At 44.1% G+C, this 21,352-nt stretch overlaps 1 protein-coding gene across 2 annotated transcripts in view; it reads right to left on the bottom strand.

The window, feature by feature from the left end:
• Positions 1-905: 905 nt before the first annotated feature.
• LOC142160841 (CD27 antigen-like) overlaps positions 906-21,352 on the bottom strand; it is a 42,762-nt gene continuing 22,315 nt past the window's right edge. Inside the window, exons 3-8 of one of the 2 annotated variants that reach the window (XM_075215866.1) lie at positions 18,876-18,995; positions 13,552-13,713; positions 9,326-9,439; positions 6,995-7,014; positions 5,828-5,864; positions 906-3,513 (exon numbers count right to left, since the gene is read on the bottom strand). In XM_075215866.1, the coding sequence (XP_075071967.1) occupies positions 3,344-3,513; positions 5,828-5,864; positions 6,995-7,014; positions 9,326-9,439; positions 13,552-13,713; positions 18,876-18,995 (623 nt within the window). In that variant the 3' untranslated portion in view covers positions 906-3,343. The remainder of the gene's footprint in view (positions 3,514-5,827; positions 5,865-6,994; positions 7,015-9,325; positions 9,440-13,551; positions 13,714-18,875; positions 18,996-21,352) is intronic. The other variant, XM_075215867.1, reaches the window with a different exon arrangement.

Here is a 21,352-nt window from a genome sequence, read left to right as displayed (position 1 = left end):
TGGCTCAGTGGTTAGCACTTCTGCCTTACAGCACTGTGGTCATGAGTTCAATTCCCAACTATGGCCTTATCTGTGCGGAGTTTGTCTGTTCTCCCCGTGTTTGCGTGGGTTTCCTCCGGGTGCTCCGGTTCCTCCCACATTCCAAAAACATACTGGTAAGTTAATTGTCTGCTATCAAATTGACTCTAGTCTGTGTGTGTGTGTGTGTTAGGGAATTTAGACTGTAAGCTCCAATGGGGCAGAGACTGATGTGAGCGAGTTCTCTGTACAGCGCTGCGGAATTAGTGGCGCTATATAAATAAATGGTGATGGTGATGATGATCATGAAGCCACCAAATATATCCTATGTTCACCCTTGGGTGCTGACATCTCCAAGAGTTAGGCTGCTTTGGGGGATACAGAGAATTTAGGGATGAGAAGCACCTAATTCTACAATCACAGAAATAAAGGAACTGGAATATTTGGGGCAGAATTTGTGTGTACAGCGAGAATAGTCAGCAGCAACATCTGCTCAACAGGGCATAAATAGTGGAAATACTTATAGGGGTAAATGTATCAAGCTGAGAGTTTTCCAGCAGGTTTGAAAAACCAATCAGATTCTAGTTATCATTTATTTAGTACAGTCTTCAAAATGACAGCTAGAATCTGATTGGTTGCCATAGGCAACATCTCCACTTTTCAAACCCACCGGAAAACTCTCAGCTTGATATATTTACCCCTTACTAGTCGGTGGTCACATCTCACTATTAGGAACTCAAATGTCGTCACCTAAAGAAGTTCTACATGGAGGTCTAACTAGAGTCTTACTTGGAAATACTGCCAGTACATTCTCCCTGGAAGATTAGGTCCCATCTCAAAGCATCCAAGTAACTCCCTCATAATAAATATTTCTTGTACAATGTATATTTGCCTTATATTGAAAAGTTTTATTTTATTTGTGAAAATAAATTGTTTTTAATACAAAAAAAGTTTAAAGATAATTCCAATTTCAAACACGTCAAATCTATTACATATATCAGGCTCACACAGAGATACTTGCCAATACACCATGGTACCCCTGAGCTTTACTTTGGAAGATCCTAATGGTGCCTGTGGATTAAGGTTTGTTGCATAAGAGACTGTTTCTCACTTCAAACTCCATTTTGTGTTACCTTCTCTGCAGCTTTCAGATTCCAACACGAGATGATGTAAGCGGGCACCTGGTGATGATGTCACAGGCAGGACACTGTTTACTGCCGTTAGCGGATGTATTGTTTGCAAAGAATTGTGTGAGCTGCAGTTTATTTTCTTTTACCACAATCATTGCACACGGTGCAAGTAGTACAAACTACTGGGGTTCACAAGGAAAGGGCATTTCTGTGGTCACAACAACAAATTTCTTGGTCGGATATTAACTTTATGACAGATATTATTAAAATATAGAACCATCAGAGAAATCCTTATCTGACGACAAACACTAATGAGAGAAAATGATGTAAAAGTCACCCAACCTAAATTATAAGGTAGCTTGGATAAAAGAGCTATATATGTAAAGGACAGAGATATTTTAGTTGTGGGGACGGTCTGGCAATGGTGCTTGACCCCACACTGTATTCACGGGATGATGTACTCAGAAATGACCTACAAAACTGTAGGTTATTGACCACTGTAAGCAAACCTTGTATATACCCTCCGTTCTTCCTCCAAACGCTAGATAGCATATCTTGACCAATTATTAGCTTGTGCCGTGAAATTTACACAAAGCAATCCCCCTACCGACCAACAGATCCCTATTCTGGGAACAATAGCTTGCTGTCAGCAGCACAGCGAAATGCGAGCACGACAGACATACATATTTGTGAAACTTACAAGTAGATTTTTTTTTAACCTAAGTCAGCTTGGAATTGAGGCTTTAGTCGTCCTGTAAAGTTTATTGCAAACACATGAACGTTTGCTTGCCCAGCAAGCATATAAAGTCACATGTGCACAACTTGACAGACGTCAGATTATCACACAATAACTGTATATTACTATTTTCTCAAACATAATCTAAGTAAGGTGGGTGGACCCTTTCGTTTTAAAGGGACTGAACAACTCTGTCTATAGAGATCTTTGCACATGAATTTGAATTAAAAAAAAACATATGGAAAGAGTGATTAAAAAGGGAGTGTAATTGTAAGCGACGCGTTTTACAATCATTATTATCGGTGCAATGCTCTTGTTAGGAGTGAAATATTTGTCCTGAGTACAAGTCCTGGGTGCCATTTGGCTCAAATAAAGGCTTTTACATGTTTAGTGATGGCGGTAGAATTACCAAAGGTTCTAAAACGGTAAAGTGGAGGTGTTGCCCAAAGCAACCAATCAGATTCTAACTATCAGTTATCTAGTACATGATAGAATCTGATTGGTTGCTATGAGCAACACCTCCACCTTTGCTTTTTAGAAGCTTTAGTACATAAACCCCAGAATGTTTTACCTTGCCTATGACGTATTTTATGGTGTCTCAACTTGCAGAACCAAAACGAACGTGCCCATTGGACGTGCAGATTGACCATCATCTTCCTGAAGGTGGGCGTGAAGATATGTATGAGCTTACCCGTTAACATAGATGCCGTTTGCATGTATGCGCTTGCACCTTGTAATTTGTTCCCTTCATAAATCACCTTAGCTGTGAACTTTCACGCGTCCAATAGCTTTTGCTTGTGCTCAAACTAAACTCAAACCATTTACTCCAGATGATCTATCACAAGGGTCAGCCCTAGAGGCAGAAAACAGAGGCTGATGGTTTAGGTTCAAGTTGGAGTTGATGGCTCAGTTTCAGCACTGAACTCAGTGACTATCTCCTGCTGTACAGAAACGCTCTCCTTCTTCATGAACTCGTCTCCAGAAACGAGCGGTTTGGTCCAGTGGCGCAACAAAGCAATATATTCAGCGACAGTGTGATAAAACAGGGCGGAGGAGTCATTTGGAGTGGTCCACCTTTTAGTTTTACTACAGGTTTTTCCACCTGCTGTATTATCCCTTCCTACAAAGGACACGGATTGATGCCATTCATGTCCGTGACAAAACACAGTAGGTCCACAGTTTTACGAACCCCTCCCATATTGTAGTCTAACAGGAGTCAGAACAAACACAGCTGTGTGAAACCCCCCAGCATGACACCACTTGCCCCTACTTTACCAGAATAGTCCACAGCACCATTTTATTAACCCCACCCAAACCTGAGATCTGCCCAACATCAGGGCGTTAGCCACCCCACGCGTTTCACTGTCCTGTTAAACACTCTCTGTTTCTGTGGACATACCGAGTGTGCTATGTATGAGCGAGGTGCGCAGAGAGTAGATGAGACCCAGCATACTTCAGTTCAGGGTGTAATCCCCAGGGTGCACTCCCCAGTTTGGGAGGAGTCAGTCTCTTGGATGGGGTAGCTTAGATATTTTCCCACCTCTTGCATGGGCATGACAACAGTTTGGCTCTCCTCTAACAGAGGCTCCGCCGGGGATCCATGAACAACTCCCGTAATAGTTGACCCTGCTGATGAAAATATATATCCAATCAATGCTGAGTATTTATGCAGAGACATATAACACATTAATACATATTCAATAATTTCCTAGAGGAGCGTAACTCCCAAATGTCTATTGGTGAAGAGTTTTTATTAGCTCCCAAAAAAGGGGCCTGATTCATGTCCGCTTGGGTGCTGTATCTTGTTTGAATTCGCTCTGCGCATGCTCAGGATTGGAACCTACGCCAATGAACGCAACTGCACGCAATTCATGTACAAAAATGAGACTTATGACTACAACATAAAGGGTGGGTGATTACCACCATTCCGACAAAGAAGAGTACTAGACTCCGAATGTGGTAAAAAACGATTGTAATATAAGCAGACTTACCTCCAAACCCACGCTGTAGATCTCCGATCGCAGCAGGATGGTGACTCGAAGTTATTCCGACTAGTCAGGTGTCCGTCTGTAGATTTTCACGCAATCGCGACCTGCATCACTTTTAATTTAAAGCTGCAATGTCAGGACTCCGCAGGTTAATTGTTTAAACACTTAACCCGACATTGGCGATTTAAATTAAAAGTGATGCAGGTCGCGATGACGTCAAAATCTACAGACGGACACCTGACTATTTGGAATAACTTCGAGTCACCACCCTGCTACGATCGGAGATCTACAGCGTCGGTTTGGAGGTAAGTCTGCTTATATTACAATCGTTTTGATCCCACATTGGGAATTTAAGTGTAGTGCTCCTCGGTGTCGGAATTATCCGCACCATTAAAGAGTACCCGACCCAAGGGTGGGAACGGGAGGACAAATGTTGGGCATGTGGAGGGTGTTGATTCAAGTCCTGGGCTTGTTTTAGCCGTATCACTTGCACCAGTTACAGGACAGGTGTAAGTGGCGGCTGATAGTGATGACTTACACGTCGCGGTCTTTGTATTACAAACCGCACATATTGGTGCCACTAGATAGCACAGAACATGTGTACGCAGGGAAGAGCACATTACATTATATGTACAGTGCACATTAAGAAGATCTTGATTTATGTATTTAATGTTTTTTAAAAAATACATATTTTTATAATGATTTGTTATGAGTTGTTCATTTATTTTATAAAATATTTTTTTTTTGCATGCGTTCTGTGTGTATCCTGCAGTCTGTTCTGTCTACATGTGGAAAGTAACATTTAGGCAGAGTGTACAAACACCCAGATTCAAAATAAAACATCTCGAGAGACGCTTTGATTTGAAAACAGGCAGAAATACTCTCGAGTTCCGTTCTCTTTTTATCTTTAACCGAAAGTTCCGTTCGGACTCGAATCAGCCACGATGTGCGTAAACTTTTACCACAATTCTGTTAGTAAGAGGGAGAAGGGTTTGTCTCAAATTAAGGAACCATGTTTTAGACCTGTCCATAGTCTATTACCCGTGCCTGCAACCCCCCACTGCCTGTTCATTCTGCTGCTAGTACTGCTCCATCTATTGGATACTGGCCTCGAGGTTATTATAGGTACGTTCCTTATATACTACACAATTGTCTGTTTTTTGGCTTTGATATGGATTTATGTCTGTTACTGGTATGCAGAAAAAAATGTGTAGCAGACAAGGGTACCATGTAAAGTTTAGCTGCCTGTTGTTGTGGTACTATTATTATTATTATTATTATTATTATTATTATTATTATTATTATATGGTACTAGCATACACCACAAACAGAATAACATGGGGATATTTAATGTTCTTAAGAAGCTGGTCCTGATAGTGTCATGGTCTTTACAAGAACAGAGTCAACAAGCCAGACTTAGGGACCGAGCACCGAAACGGGCAGCCATAGTCACAGTATAATGCAGGAGTCAGTACACAGGGGTGGAGACCACCAAATAGAGGCAGAACCTGGGCTGAGGCAAAGTACAACAATATGGCAATGTGAGCAGCATCAGAATAGGCTGAATAGGTCATAGCAGGAAATGCCACCTCCCTAAATGGAAACTGAGCTGAAGCCGGAACGGCCATCTTGGTTGATGCAGAAATACCAATACTCAAGATGTCAGCCACTTCTGCTTTAGATTGGTTCCTGACAGGTAGACAGCATATCGGTGTATGCAGTAAGTACTTTTACTGGCTTGCCCATCTGCAGGCACTTTCTGTACTAACACGAGATCTAAGAATGTCGTGGGCAATGTTAAATGGCACCTTCTCCAAACTGGTGTTTATTAACCCTTTCCGTGCCAGTGGGCGGAGGGAGGGCCCTGTTAAGTGCGGACGTATAAAAGCACAGATGTTCCAGGTCATATAAGGTTTGTTCTATGTAAATTCCCCCCCCCCCCCCCCATGTCTCACCTGCGGTCTCAGGTTCAGGTTTTGATTCAAGATGTGTCTAAAAAGGGAAAAGAAATTCTTTTAGCAGACTACACCCAGTCGGACTTACCGACAGCTATTTTTGGAAATGTTGTGTAACCGGCCCCATGAAAAAGCATTAGGCTTTAGACTAAAAAAATATGGTACATTTTCATTGACAAGTCCTGCGTTAGTAAATAGAATACGTGAGGACATTCATGACAGCCAGCGCACTGAAAAAACACGGCCTGGCCCATAGCGACCAATCAGATGTTTGCGTCTATTTAAAGCGCGCTACAGAATTGACAGCTAGAATCTGATTGTACAAAGTAATAAGAATATTTGAAACCAGCGATCCAAAAATGCAAAATACCTTAAGGTGCCATCACACATGAATCAAAATTACAGAAAAAAGAAAGATAGATAAGCACTTCCCTATTCAAACAAGTGAAATTGAAATAAATGTGTAAAAAAACATGAGAGAATACTGAATTTCTCACAATATGCTCCTTAAATGCATTTTGTTAGAATTACAGTATTTCCACATGTATTTTTACACATTTATTGTTGATATTTCACTTATTTGAATTTGAATTTCTTTAAGCTGCTGGTGCACTCATTTTCAGTACTGTCCCCAGGGGTTGTCTCCCTGCGCCTTACAATACAATAACAATATTCTAAAAAGCATCAACAGAATAATACAGAACTATCCCCATACTTGCCTACCTTTGGCAAGCTGTATCCGGGAGAGGGGCGTGTCTAGAGGGCGGGAGGGGGCGGGACACGGTGAATCGCGTCATTTTGGCCCCGCAATTGCGGGATGCGGGAGATTTGCCAGCTCTCCCGGGAGTCCATGAGACCAACCCAAATTTCGGGAGTCTCCCGGAGTTGGCAAGTATGACTATCACTTACAGGCGGAAGGCAGCCATTTTGTAGGATGAGATGGTAGGCAGCCCACCAGTTGGCTAGAGACTGGTGACAGCAATGAGGTACGAGGTGATTGATCGCATTTTAACAAACGTTGGTCCAGCCTACAAAAATGTCTGCCCCCAGTAAGTGTAGGTGACAGGTTCCATATAAGGTGATACATGTAATAGCTAACAGTATCACTGCAGGCTTTCCTAGCACGTTAATCACATTAGCATGTTATCACTCAGAAGAAAATCTCACCTTTAGTTTTAATGTGCGACCTGGAAAATAGAGAAAATAAGAGAGGTGATTATCTGTGATACGTGAAGACTGGGCAGACAATATTGGCATCATTCCATGTCCGTACATGACAATACATTGCATAAAATATATGCATATAGGCCCTTTCTCTTCTAAAATTACAGAACACGACCCTATATCTCACAACAGTCCCTACGTTTGGTCCATTAAGGGGTGGAACAAGAGGATAGGGCCACAACTAACTGGCATAGCTGACAAGGTCATGGGCGGGGCTTAGATTTTGCTTATTTAAATTTTTTTACATGTTGGGAGTTATGCGACTCTAATCCATCCTTTACTGCGGTGCTCTCACATTCCACCCCAGATTAAGTAGATGTTGTAAATATATTAAATGTTTGATTCATGTTTTTGCTTATTATACGTATATAACTTGCAAGACTATGGGAACTGCAGAGAAAGTTTTCAGAGTATTTCTGTACTTGCATATTAAACGCCTGTACTACAGGAAACACCTTGTATTAGGAAAACCGGGTATATACCTAGGGCAGAATTTATGGTCATGACAGACCGCACCTGGACTAACATTCACGTTTATTAATTCAATGGAACTGACTACAGTTCTCAGCAATATGAGGTTTTAGCCTCTGGAATAAGAAGTGTCAGGTTATGCTGGGAATTGTAGTAATAAGAGTTATGTTTGCGTGGGTTTCCTCCGGGTGCTCCGGTTTCCTCCCATACTCCAAAAACATACCGGTAGGTTAATTGACTGCTATTAAATTGACCCTAGTCTCTCTCTCTGTCTGTGTGTGTGTGTGTGTGTGTATATTAGGGAATTTAGACTGTAAGCTCCAATGGGGCAGGGACTGATGTGAGCGAGTTCTCTATACAGCGCTGCGGGATTCGTGGCACTATATAAATAGCTGATGATGAAACAGGTAACATCAGGTGAAACTGCGCAGTGTGTTGTATTGTACCACATTTTGAATAATCGTGGCCTAGTAAATAGAGCAGAGATTCCAATTATTTCTCTACAAAGTCCGATAACTGATCTGATGTTGGCAGCAGATGTATGCCCAGGGCCGCCATCAGGGGGGTATGGCCGGTACAGCTGTGAGGGGCCCCCTGGACTCTCTGGGCCCCTTAGTCTGACCATCTGGCCCCCTTCTCCTCCGTGATGCAGCTTCTCCCAGGCTCTACTATGCTGGGAGCGCGTGGTTCGGTGCAGTGACATCATCACTGTGCGCCACGCTCCCAGTCTATCAGTGACTGGGAGCCGCTGCATCGCGGAGGAGAAGGTAAGTTTATTGGGATTAATTTCATAGGGGACGGGGGGGAGATAGAAGAGGGGAACATTTACTGTGATTGGGGGGAGGGGAGAGGGGGACATTTACTGTGATTTGGGGGAAAGGGGTTAGATTTACTGTGACGAGGGAGTGGGGGAATGTACTGTGATGAGGGGGGCGCATGTACCACAAAGAGGGAGGGGGCGTGTATGCAAGGGGGGAGGGGGCTGCCAGATTAATTAATACTGGGCCCCACAGTTTCTGATGGCAGCCTGTGTATGCCCCTTACATATATACATACAGTACAGCACTGGAGGGATTAACTCCTTTGTAACTGCTCTGCTCAACCTATTTTGGCACTTACTGGTCTGGTAACATTCCAGCATCAATACCAGTCACTTGTTTATACATTAACCATACAATATATACCTTGTTTTTCTACTTCGAATTTTCAGAAAAAAACATTTGTTTGCTTATATCTCCTGACACAGCAAATAAAATCGACCCACAATGACCCAAACAGTGTGGTTTTTTTTACTGAAATTGCAAGAAAGTGAGCTAAAAAAATGCAATTTTTTTTTTTTTCAAAACACTGCCAGGAAATACTTTGTGGTTCTTAATTTGGCATCAATCCATCTTACCAAGATAGAAAAGATCAGGATTGTACATGTAGGTTTTCATAATAAAATGTTCACTTGAAAATCAGATTTTGTTTTATTTATTTTTTGCTAGTTTGCACGGTCTTGAATGGAATGCATAAAATGTGTAGAAATAATATGGGTAGCCCATAATTAAAAATAGACAATCTACCACATCAAATGAGGGTACCCCTGAGTTTATTGCAGACAGGATGGGGGGATCAGGCACTGTTAGCGCGCTCTCCCCATTTCTTGGCTCGTTTAGCGTTTCCGTAATGGGACTCGTCCTTAGCACTGAAGGGGTTAATGAAGACACTAAACTACACAATGACAGCCCCTTACATGCACCAGCACAAATAGGGAGATATCGAGATTAATGGTAAATAAAAATACAATAATCATATACCCACCTATCTTCTTCACTATGCACTTTCTATAGTGACAGCCCACAACAATAAGAAATGCGAAAATCAACAGAGCAGCAGTAATGATGATCCAGAGAGGAAAATCCGTGGAGAGGAAACCTGTAAAAAGATCAGTTCAAAAGCAAGTTCATATCACTCAAATTCATTCTATATATATATATATAGAAGAATGAACAGTGGGACAGACACAGAGTGTGAGATACAGGTGAGGAGACCACAAAATGAGAGATGGGGGGTACATACATAAAATGATAGATTGGGGGCATAGACAGACAGAATGAGAGATGAGGCACAGACATAGAATGAGAAATGGGGAGGCACAGACATAGACAGAATGAGAGGTGGGGGCACAGACACAGACAGAATGAGAGGTGGGGGCACAGACACAGACAAAATGAGAGATGGGGCACAGACAGACAGACAAAATGAGAGATGGGGCACAGACAGACAGACAAAATGAGAGATGGGGCATAGACGGAGATAGAATGAGAGATGGGGCACAGACAGAATGAGAGGTGGGGGCACAGACAGACAGACAAAATGAGAGATGGGGCACAGACAGACAGACAAAATGAGAGATGGGGCACAGACAGACAGACAAAATGAGAGATGGGGCATAGACGGAGATAGAATGAGAGATGGGGCACAGACAGAATGAGAGGTGGGGGCAAAGACAGACAGACAAAATGAGAGATGGGGGCACAGACAGACAGACAAAATGAGAGATGGGGGCACAGACAGACAGACAAAATGAGAGATGGGGGCACAGACAGAATGAGAGATGGGGCATAGACAGAGATAGAATGAGAGATGGGGTCACAGAGACAGAATGAGAGATGGGGGCACAGACACAGGCAGAATGAGAGATAGGGGGTCACAGACAGAGATAGAATGAGAGATAGGGGCACAGACACAGACAAAATGAGAGATGGGGGCACAGACAGACAGAATGAGAGATGGGGGGCACAGACACATACAGAATGAGAGATGGGGCAGAGAAAGAGATAGAATGAGAGATGGGGGCACAGACACAGAATGAGAGATGGGGGCACAGACACAGACAGAATGGGCCTGATTCATTAAGGATCTTAACTGAAGAGGTAACTTATTCCAGTCTCCTGGACAAAACCATGTTACAATGCAAGGGGTACAAACTAGTTTTCTGTTTTGCACATAAGTTAAATACTGACTGTTTTTTCATGTAGCACACAAATATCAACTTTAAATTTCAGTGTACAAATAAGCTATCAAGTATTTGTGTGATACATGAAAAAAACAGTCAGTATTTAACTTATGTCCAAAACAGAAAACTAGTTTGCATCCCTTGCATTGTAACATGGTTTTGTCCAGGAGACTGAAATAAGATACCTCTTCATTTAAGATCCTTAATGAATCAGGCCCAATGAGAGGTAGGGGGACAGACACAGCCAGAATGAAAGATGGGTGGGGCACAGACACAGATAGAATGAGAGATAGGGGGTCATAGAAACAGACATCATGAGAGATGGGCCACAGACACAGTCAGAATGAGAGATGGGGGCACAGACACAGACAGAATGAGAGATAGGGATCACAGACAGAGATAAAATGAGAGATGGGTGGGGCACAGAAAGATATAGAATGAGAGATAGGGGGTCACAGAAACAGACATCATGAGAGATAGGCACAGACAGAATGAGAGATGGGGGCACAGACACAGACAGAATGAGAGATAGGGGTCACAGACACAGACAGAATGAGAGATGGGGCACAGACACAGACAGAATGAGAGATAGGGGTCACAGACACAGACAGAATGAGAGATGAGGCTCAGACATAGACAGAATGAGAGATAGGGGCATAGACACAGACAGAATAAGAGATAGGGGCACAGACACAGACAGAATGAGAGATAGGGGCACAGACACAGACAGAATGAGAGATGGGGCACAGACACAGACAGAATGAGAGATGGGGCACAGACACAGACAGAATGAGAGATAGGGGTCACAGACACAGACAGAATGAGAGATGGGGCATAGACACAGACAGAATGAGAGATGGGGCACAGACACAGACAGAATGAGAGATGGGGCACAGACACAGACAGAATGAGAGATAGGGGTCACAGACAGAGATAAAATGAGAGATGCGGGGACACAGACATTAACATAGAATGAGAGATGGGGGAGACAGACACAGACAGAATGAGAGATACGGGTCACAGACACAGACAGAATGAGAGTTGGAGCGACAGAAATGAGGGACCGGAGCTTCAATGTGTATGGGGTGGAGCCGAGCGTGGTCAAAGAGATTATATAAAGACATAACTGAAAAGCACAGAAGCAAGCTAGAAAGACAAAGAGAATGTATTTAGTAACATTTCAGGAAGACACATATATACAGGTCAGTAAATTAAAGTCATTTGAATGAGGGAACCACCTTAAAATTCAATTTACCTGGAGAGAACACTAGATGGCGATATAACGCACATATTTCTCAGTAATAACAATCGGCTTTCTCTACTATAAATAAGAATCGGTGCACATTATGTATTTTCTCCCTCTATCAACATTTACGTTTTTAAATAAATTTAATTAACACCAAAACTTCTCCTCCTATGAGGAAATACATACTTTTTACATTAAAATAGGAGCACTCTGTACTTTTCTGGCACCCCTTCACCCCAGAGTCACCTCTATTAATTTACTACTGTAAAATGGATATATTGCAGATTGGACAGCCAGTACTGTACTTCTGTGTACAGACAGAACATATGGAAGGAGTGAAGACTGGGAGCGAGTACTGTAGTTTGGGTAGCACAGTGGCCTAGTGGTTAGCACTTCTGCCTCACAGCACTGGGGTCATGAATTCAATTCCCGACCATGGCCTTATCTGTGTGGAGTTTGTATGTTCTCCCTGTGTTTGCGTGGGTTTCCTCCCACACTCCAAAAATATACTGGTAGGTTAATTGACTGCTATCAAAATTGACCCGTGTCTCTCCCTCTCTGTCTCTCTGTCTGTCTGTCTGTGAGCATGTGTCTATATTAAGCTCCAATGGGGCAGGGACTGATGTGAATGAGTTCTCTGTACAGCGCTGCGGAATTAGTGGCGCTATATAAATAAATGATGATGATGCGGTGGAGTGATAGACAACTGAGAGTCATTAGAGCACTACTGCGTGTACACCATTGGATGTCCGTCTATAATTTCCTTACAGTACTCTCACCATTTTGACATCGGTGGTAGTCATATTTCCGACGGAAGAAATTCCGACACTTATCCTGCCTACATGAAGATGCCGACAGGCTAAATGCCGGTATTTCAATTTTGCAGATACAGATAAAATACAGACATTGCTGACAGTCACAATGCCGACATTAAATCGGCAATACCAGCAGGTCCAGGGGCTATATAGCCGCTGGACCCGTCGGCAATAAACAGTGTTCAAAATAAATAAATGTAAAGAAGAAACACGAGCTAATGAGGACCTGTAGTTCACCAATGTAAAATAGTGTTTCATTCATGTTTTGTTTTTTTTAAATCTATATTACCCCACACCCACCGCCCAGGGGTGTGGAAAGAGCCTTGGTGCTGTCAGCACTGGACTGGGTACTCCTAGAGAGGGGGCCCGCATTGTGTTGTAGACTCCAACTCCATAGGGAATCCAGCCTTTTGCTGGTTGACATTATGGCAGGGAGACCCCCTGTGCTGGTTCCCCTCCTATGGTGCCACCAGCCCCAGCTGGCTAAGTCTAGGTGATTCCACGCTGTTTGTCTCCTCGACTTTCCTCCCACCAGCACTAGGCTGTCAGAACTAGGGTTAATATGACTGGGGAAGGGGACATGTTTTTTTTTCACATTCATCTTTTTATTTGTCACACTGCTTATTGTCGGCGGGTCCAGCGCCTGTGTAGCCTGCTGGCACTGCCGATTTAATGTCGGCATTGTGACTGTCGGCGCTTTAATTGTTGGCAATCACAATGTCGGTATTTCATCTGTATCTGCAAAATTTAAATACCAGCATTTAACCTGTCAGCATTTTCATGTCGGCAGGATAAGTGTCGGGATTTCTTCCATCGGGACTTCGTACCCGACCCTTTGACATAACCAAACCCCTCTGTGAGTGCTGACAATTGAATTAAAAAGGAAAGTAAAACAACATTAAGAGAAACGTCTGTATTTTTAGGAAACACTGATAGGATGGAAAAGATAAATGTATAAAGAACAAACCGTTGTTCATTGTTGGTGGCGTTTCAGTGGGCTCCGGGAAAATGCGCTCACAGTTCATACAGGCATTGACTGCATTGTAAATTGTACAGTGATACCCATCTGGGCAGACACAGACAAGGGCTTGAGTGGCAGAACATGGATGTTTCATTACTAGCCATGAGCCTGTAACAGAAGAGCAGAGAATGGAGTGACTGAGGCAGAGAAGTGGAACTAGTCGGGCATCACAGAAACATTACGGCTCATTAACCAGCATTGCCTTTAGCTGTAACACTGTTGTGTTGTGGGTAGCGAGGGCATTATACCAGTCACATAGTAATACCGTAGTTATAGACAGTGAAGGAAAGGCTGTACATGTTACTTTTTATTACGGCGGACAGAGGTCGAAGTGGGATGGTATATTATACCGGCACTTCTCAGTTTAACTCACCATTTTGGTCATCAATTGTTGCAATCAAATTTGTCTCCAATGATGAAGCCATAGTGGCTGAGCTATTTACATAGGCGTCAATGTATTTTGGTCTCCAGAAGAATGGCTGACACTTGTATAACTTAGCCAGTAATAAAGAGATCTTGTAAAATAGAAGTTAATTTACATGATGTCCGGGCAAAACTTTATCTAGGAACTTTCCCTCAGCAAAAAGGACAAACTAGTTCTTCATTACTCAATGCCTTGTCTCAGGACGCAGGTAGGTACTTTACTGACAGGGCCAGATTTCTGCATACTGGGTGCTATCACTTAATAAGTCTTTCCTGTTCTGCCGCATTAGATTTCAGTGGTGGACATATTTATATTAAGTGATGTCTTCTATCTAAGCACTATTTTTGTAAGAGAGAGCCGTTGGAGTTGGTCTCCAGGAAAATGGTCAACACAGAAGCAGGATTATGCATTTGAAAACAATAACTAGCATTTGATTGAGAGTCCAGGAAACCAAAGATCTGGAGACAGCGCTCATAAAGACTACCAATACCTGGATATAAGAGGTCATTATTTTCAGGTGTATGATGTCAGTGTGACCTGTGTATAGTGATCAGTGTGTATCAGTTGTGTGATATCAGTGTGGCCTGTGTATAGTGATCGGTATGTAATAAGTGTGTAATATAAGTGTGACCTGTGTCTAGTGATCAGTATGTATTAGGTGTGTGATGTCAGTGTAACCTTTGTATAGTGGTCGGTGTGTGATATCAGTGTGACCTGTGTATAGTGATCAGTTTGCATTAGGTGTGTGAAATCAGTGTAACCTGTGTATAGTGATCGGTGTGTGATGTCAGTGTAACCTGTGTATAGTGATCGGTGTGTGATGTCAGTGTAACCTGTGTATAGTGATCGGTGTGTGATGTCAGTGTAACCTGTGTATAGTGATCGGTGTGTGATGTCAGTGTAACCTGTGTATAGTGATCGGTGTGTGATGTCAGTGTAACCTGTGTATAGTGATCAGTGTGTGATGTCAGTGTAACCTGTGTATAGTGATCGGTGTGTGATGTCAGTGTAACCTGTGTATAGTGATCGGTGTGTGATGTCAGTGTGACCTGTGTATAGTGATCGGTGTGTGATGTCAGTGTGATCAGTGTGTATCCAGGGTCGGAAACGTAAAAAAATATATAAAAATACTCACGTGACCATGGCGCCCTTCCTCTCTACTCCATTCGCCCTGAATGTCGGGCGTGACGTCATCAGGCCCGACGTTCAGTGAGGAGCGCCGCAGAGAGGAGTCGGCAAGAACACAGAAGAGAAGAAAGAAGCCGATAGAAAAGGTAAGTGAAGGAACGGAAGCAAGGGTGAGTAAAGTCAGCATGGCAGAGAGTGAAGGGGAAGCACAGACAGCATGGCAGAGTGTGAAGGGGAAGCACAGACAGCATGGCAGAGTGTGAAGGGGAAGCACAGACAGCATGGCAGAGTGTGAAGGGGAAGCACAGACAGCATGGCAGAGAGTGAAGGGGGAGCACAGACAGCATGGCAGAGTGTGAAGGGGAAGCACAGACAGCATGGCAGAGAGTGAAGGGGAAGCACAGACAGCATGGCAGAGAGTGAAGGGGGAACACAGACAGCATGGCAGAGAGTGAAGGGGGAGCACAGACAGCATGGCAGAGAGTGAAGGGGGAGCACAGACAGCATGGCAGAGAGTGAAGGGGGGAGCACAGACAGCATGGCAGAGAGTGAAGGGGGAGCACAGACAGCATGGCAGAGAGTGAAGGGGGAACACAGACAGCATGGCAGAGAGTGAAGGGGGAGCACAGACAGCATGGCAGAGTGTGAAGGGGAAGCACAGACAGCATGGCAGAGAGTGAAGGGGGAGCACAGACAGCATGGCAGAGAGTGAAGGGGGAGCACAGACAGCATGGCAGAGAGTGAAGGGGGAGCACAGACAGCATGGCAGAGTGTGAAGGGGGAGCACAGACAGCATGGCAGAGAGTGAAGGGGGAGCACAGACAGCATGGCAGAGTGTGAAGGGGGAGCACAGACAGCATGGCAGAGAGTGAAGGGGGAGCACAGACAGCATGGCAGAGTGTGAAGGGGAAGCACAGACAGCATGGCAGAGAGTGAAGGGGGAACACAGACAGCATGGCAGAGTGTGAAGGGGAAGCACAGACAGCATGGCAGAGAGTGAAGGGGGAACACAGACAGCATGGCAGAGTGTGAAGGGGGAGCACAGACAGCATGGCAGAGAGTGAAGGGGGAGCACAGACAGCATGGCAGAGTGTGAAGGGGAAGCACAGACAGCATGGCAGAGTGTGAAGGGGGAGCACAGACAGCATGGCAGAGAGTGAAGGGGGAGCACAGACAGCATGGCAGAGAGTGAAGGGGGAACACAGACAGCATGGCAGAGTGTGAAGGGGAAGCACAGACAGCATGGCAGAGAGTGAAGGGGGAGCACAGACAGCATGGCAGAGAGTGAAGGGGGAGCACAGACAGCATGGCAGAGTGTGAAGGGGGAGCACAGACAGCATGGCAGAGAGTGAAGGGGGAGCACAGACAGCATGGCAGAGAGTGACGGGGGAGCACAGACAGCATGGCAGAGAGTGACGGGGGAGCACAGACAGCATGGCAGAGAGTGACGGGGGAGCACAGACAGCATGGCAGAGAGTGACGGGGGAGCACAGACAGCATGGCAGAGAGTGAAGGGGGAGCACAGACAGCATGGCAGAGAGTGAAGGGGAAGCACAGACAGCATGGCAGAGAGTGAAGGGGGAGCACAGACAGCATGGCAGAGAGTGAAGGGGGAGCACAGACAGCATGGCAGAGAGTGAAGGGGGAGCACAGACAGCATGGCAGAGAGTGAAGGGGGAGCACAGACAGCATGGCAGAGAGTGAAGAGGGAGCACAGACAGCATGGCAGAGAGTGAAGGGGGAGCACAGACAGCATGGCAGAGAGTGAAGGGGGAACACAGACAGCATGGCAGAGAGTGAAGGGGGAGCACAGACAGCATGGCAGAGAGTGAAGGGGGAGCACAGACAGCATGGCAGAGAGTGAAGGGGGAGCACAGACAGCATGGCAGGGTGTGAAGGGGGGCCAAAGCAGCATGGCAGAGTGTGAAGGGGGGCCAAAGCAGCATAGCACAGGGTGATGAAGGGGGGCCAGGAGAAGGGGGGAGCAAAAGCACCATGAAGGGTGCTGTGTGATCATAAGGAGGCACAGCTTAGCGATGAAGGGGCACAGTAATGTGTGTGTGATGGCACAGTGGGCTTGTGGCAATGTAATGTGTGTGGCTGGTGGTGGCTAAATGATGGGTGCTATTTCGTTTGTAGGGTGAAGGTGGGGTAATTTAATTTTATAGTGGGGACTATTAATTTAAGATGGAGTGGTTTGGGGGCTATAATTTGAATGTGGGGCTGAGTTTGAGGAGCATGAGATCTATTTATTAAATGTGAATATGAATTATTTAATGGCAGTGACGGTTGTGGGAAATAGGTATATTTATTATACGTAAATGCGATTAATTTATTGCAGGGGCTGTCTGGAGGGAGGGAAAAAGGTTTATTTATTAAATGGGAATACTATTACTATAATGTTGGGGCTGGAGGAAGGCCTAAGTATTAATCGTGGGTCCTATTGATTTAACCCCGGGGCTGGTTGGAATTTTCTAAATGTACTAATTTTTTTGTCCAAATAGGGCCCCCAACATTCCAGGATCCAGACAAGCCGCAACTAAAGAAAACACCAGCTACAGGTGGTGAAAGCGACAAGAACAGGTAGGACGGTCTGTCAAATATTCTGAGTCTAGTGGGACAATCCCGATTTTTGGTAACTGTTCTGCCCAATCTAAGGGGCAGGTCAAGACTGTGTACTCTTTATATACACACTGCATTCTTTATATACTACACTATGGTGCTAGCTGTCCTTAGTGGGCTGACCACTCCCCCTCTGGTGGGACCCTAGCATTGCAGTCCCCCGGTGGGCCCTTCACGCCCCAGTCCAACACTGTGTGTATCAGGTGTGTGATATCAGTGTAACTTGTGTATAGTGATTGGTGTGTAGTAAGTGTGTGATATCAGCGTGATCTGTGTATAGTGATCAGTGTGTATCAGGTGTGACCTGTGTATAGTGATCGTGTGTGATATCAGGAAATAACATTTTGCAGTTTCCTTCAGTAGTTAATAATCAGTAGTTTACAGTTTTATAGTCAGGAGCCGGATACAAACGAAAACATTTCCTATCACTAAAATGGGGACAAGGGGTCTGGTTGCAAATATGCAACATTTCTGAACAAATAATAATTTAGCAAATGCAGGAAAAACAGCAGATATTACAGTTCACAGCAGCAAAGTAAAACATATGATACAGTATTATATGTCTTATGTTGATTTCGCTTGATTACTACCAATTGGATATTTTTAATAATTATACATCATATGATGATAAATTTCTTAATACTGTTATAGTGGGTGGATTTTTGCTATTGCCCAATCCTAGTTGTGGGGTCTTATCTATAGTGAAATCTGTCACATTCATAAGATGCTTTAGTTTTACTAGGAATAAGCTTGACCCAGGTGTGTCTGTTCAGAGCAGGGCATGGGGTGTCCAACATGGAACCATATGGTAGTATTTATTTATGGATCAAGTTTGAAAACAAACAAATACTAAACAGTAAGGACCCACTGAAATCCTCCTTTAAAGGAAATAAACTAGTCTAGTTATCAGAAGAGGGGTATACAGGAGGCCTGGCCAACCTGTGGCTCTGCTGGTGTTGTGAAACTACAAGTCCCAGCATGCTTTTTCTAGCAGATAGCCAGCCAACAGCTGGCAAAGCATGCTGGGACTTGTAGTTTCACAACACCTGGTGAGCCACAGGTTGGCCATGCCTGTGAGTTTAGAAGGAGATCTTACTGCAAGGATAGCACGTTCTGCATTTTTTCGCATAATTCCACGTTGTTGCAAACGTCCCATTGCGACAGGGTTGGCATTGTGCATCCGATGTATCCGTGCAATCCTGCTTCAGAAAGAAACCTGTTGGAATAAATCAGGTCATTACTAATAAGTACTATCCACTCTCCACTGTAATGCAAAGAACATTTAAATAAAAAATAGCAGTTTGGGTCTCGGTTTCTGTTTACAAAAAAAAATGAAAAGCACTTAAATATCGCAGTAAAAGCCATGATTCTGACGCGAGATTCTCCTCCATCCCCGAACTGAGGCTAAACAAGAAGTTTACATAAATATGGAAGATATTATATCTGCAGCAATAAGCATGAGGATTCTTGTTCTACGTGGTTACGATGGTTGGAATTTAAGGAATCCGCTACTTATAGGGATCTGAGGAAAATTAACCGGACGGCGGAGGCACGATGTAGAATACTCAATAACGCAGAGCTGTGTCTGAGTCTAAATTAAGGTTTGTCCGGTGTCACGAATGTGAGTGAAGTGTTCTTACATTTGAAGAAGCTATTCAGTGTAATACTCCCTCCCCATCTTCTATTCATAGCAGTACAGTATAGTACTCCCTCCCAATCTTCTATTCATAGCAGTACAGTACAGTACTCCCTCCCAATCTTCTATTCATAGCAGTACAGTACAGTACTCCCTCCCAATCTTCTATTCATAGCAGTACAGTACAGTACTCCCTCCCAATCTTCTATCCATCCACAGCAGTACAGTACTCCCTCCCCATCTTCTATTCATAGCAGTACAGTACAGTACTCCTTCCCAATATTATATCCATCCATAGCAGTACAGTACAGTACTCCCTCCCCATCTTCTATTCATAACAGTACAGTATAGTACTCCCTCCCAATCTTCTATTCATAGCAGTACAGTACTCCCTCCCAATCTTCTATCCATCCACAGCAGTACAGTACTCCCTCCCAATCTTCTATTCATAGCAGTACAGTATAGTACTCCCTCCCAATCTTCCATCCACAGCAGTACAGTATAGTACTCCCTCCCAATCTTCTATTTATAACAGTACAGTACAGTACTCCCTCCCAATCTTCTATCCATCCACAGCAGTACAGTACTCCCTCCCAATCTTCTATTCATAGCAGTACAGTACAGTACTCCTTCCCATCTCCTATTCATAACAGTACAGTATAGTACTCCCTCCCAATCTTCTATTCATAGCAGTACAGTACAGTACTCCCTCCCAATCGTCTATCAATCCACAGCAGTACAGTACTCCCTCCCCATCTTCTATTCATAGCATTACAGTACAGTACTCCTTCCCATCTCCTATTCATAACAGTACAGTATAGTACTCCCTCCCAATCTTCTATTTATAGCAGTACAGTACAGTACTCCCTCCCAATCTTCTATCCATCCATAGCAGTACAGTACAGTACTCCCTCCCCATCTTCTATTCATAGAAGTACAGTATAGTACTCCCCCCCAATCTTCTATTCATAGCAGTACAGTACAGTACTCCCTCCCAATCTTCTATCCATCCACAGCAGTACAGTACAGTACTCCCTCCCAATCTTCTATCCATCCACAGCAGTACAGTACAGTACCCCCTCCTAATCTTCTATCCATCCATAGCAGTACAGTACAGTACTCCCTCCCAATCTTCTATCCATCCATAGCAGTACAGTACAGTACTCCCTCCCAATCTTCTATCCATCCATAGCAGTACAGTACTCCCTCCCAATCTTCTATCCATCCATAGCAGTACAGTACAGTACTCCCTCCCAATTTTCTATCCATCCATAACAGTACAGTACAGTACTCACTCCCCATCTTCTATTCATAGCAGTACAGTACAGTACTCCCTCCCAATATTCTATCCATCCATAGCAGTACAGTACAGTACTCCCTCCCCATCTTCTATCTAGCCATAGCAGTACAGTACAGTACTCCCTCCCAATCTTCTATTCATAGCAGTACAGTACAGTACTCCCTCCCAATCTTCTATTCATAGCAGTACAGTACAGTACTCCCTCCCAATCTTCTATCCATCCACAGCAGTACAGTACTCCCTCCCCATCTTCTATTCATAGCAGTACAGTACAGTACTCCTTCCCAATATTATATCCATCCATAGCAGTACAGTACAGTACTCCCTCCCCATCTTCTATTCATAACAGTACAGTATAGTACTCCCTCCCAATCTTCTATTCATAGCAGTACAGTACTCCCTCCCAATCTTCTATCCATCCACAGCAGTACAGTACTCCCTCCCAATCTTCTATTCATAGCAGTACAGTATAGTACTCCCTCCCAATCTTCCATCCACAGCAGTACAGTATAGTACTCCCTCCCAATCTTCTATTTATAACAGTACAGTACAGTACTCCCTCCCAATCTTCTATCCATCCACAGCAGTACAGTACTCCCTCCCAATCTTCTATTCATAGCAGTACAGTACAGTACTC

Source organism: Mixophyes fleayi, chromosome 6 (genome assembly GCF_038048845.1).
Source record: "Mixophyes fleayi isolate aMixFle1 chromosome 6, aMixFle1.hap1, whole genome shotgun sequence".
In the NCBI taxonomy this organism is placed as follows: Eukaryota; Metazoa; Chordata; class Amphibia; order Anura; family Limnodynastidae; genus Mixophyes; species Mixophyes fleayi.
Note: the sequence above shows the minus strand (reverse complement) of the source record. Positions and strands in the feature narration are given on the sequence as shown.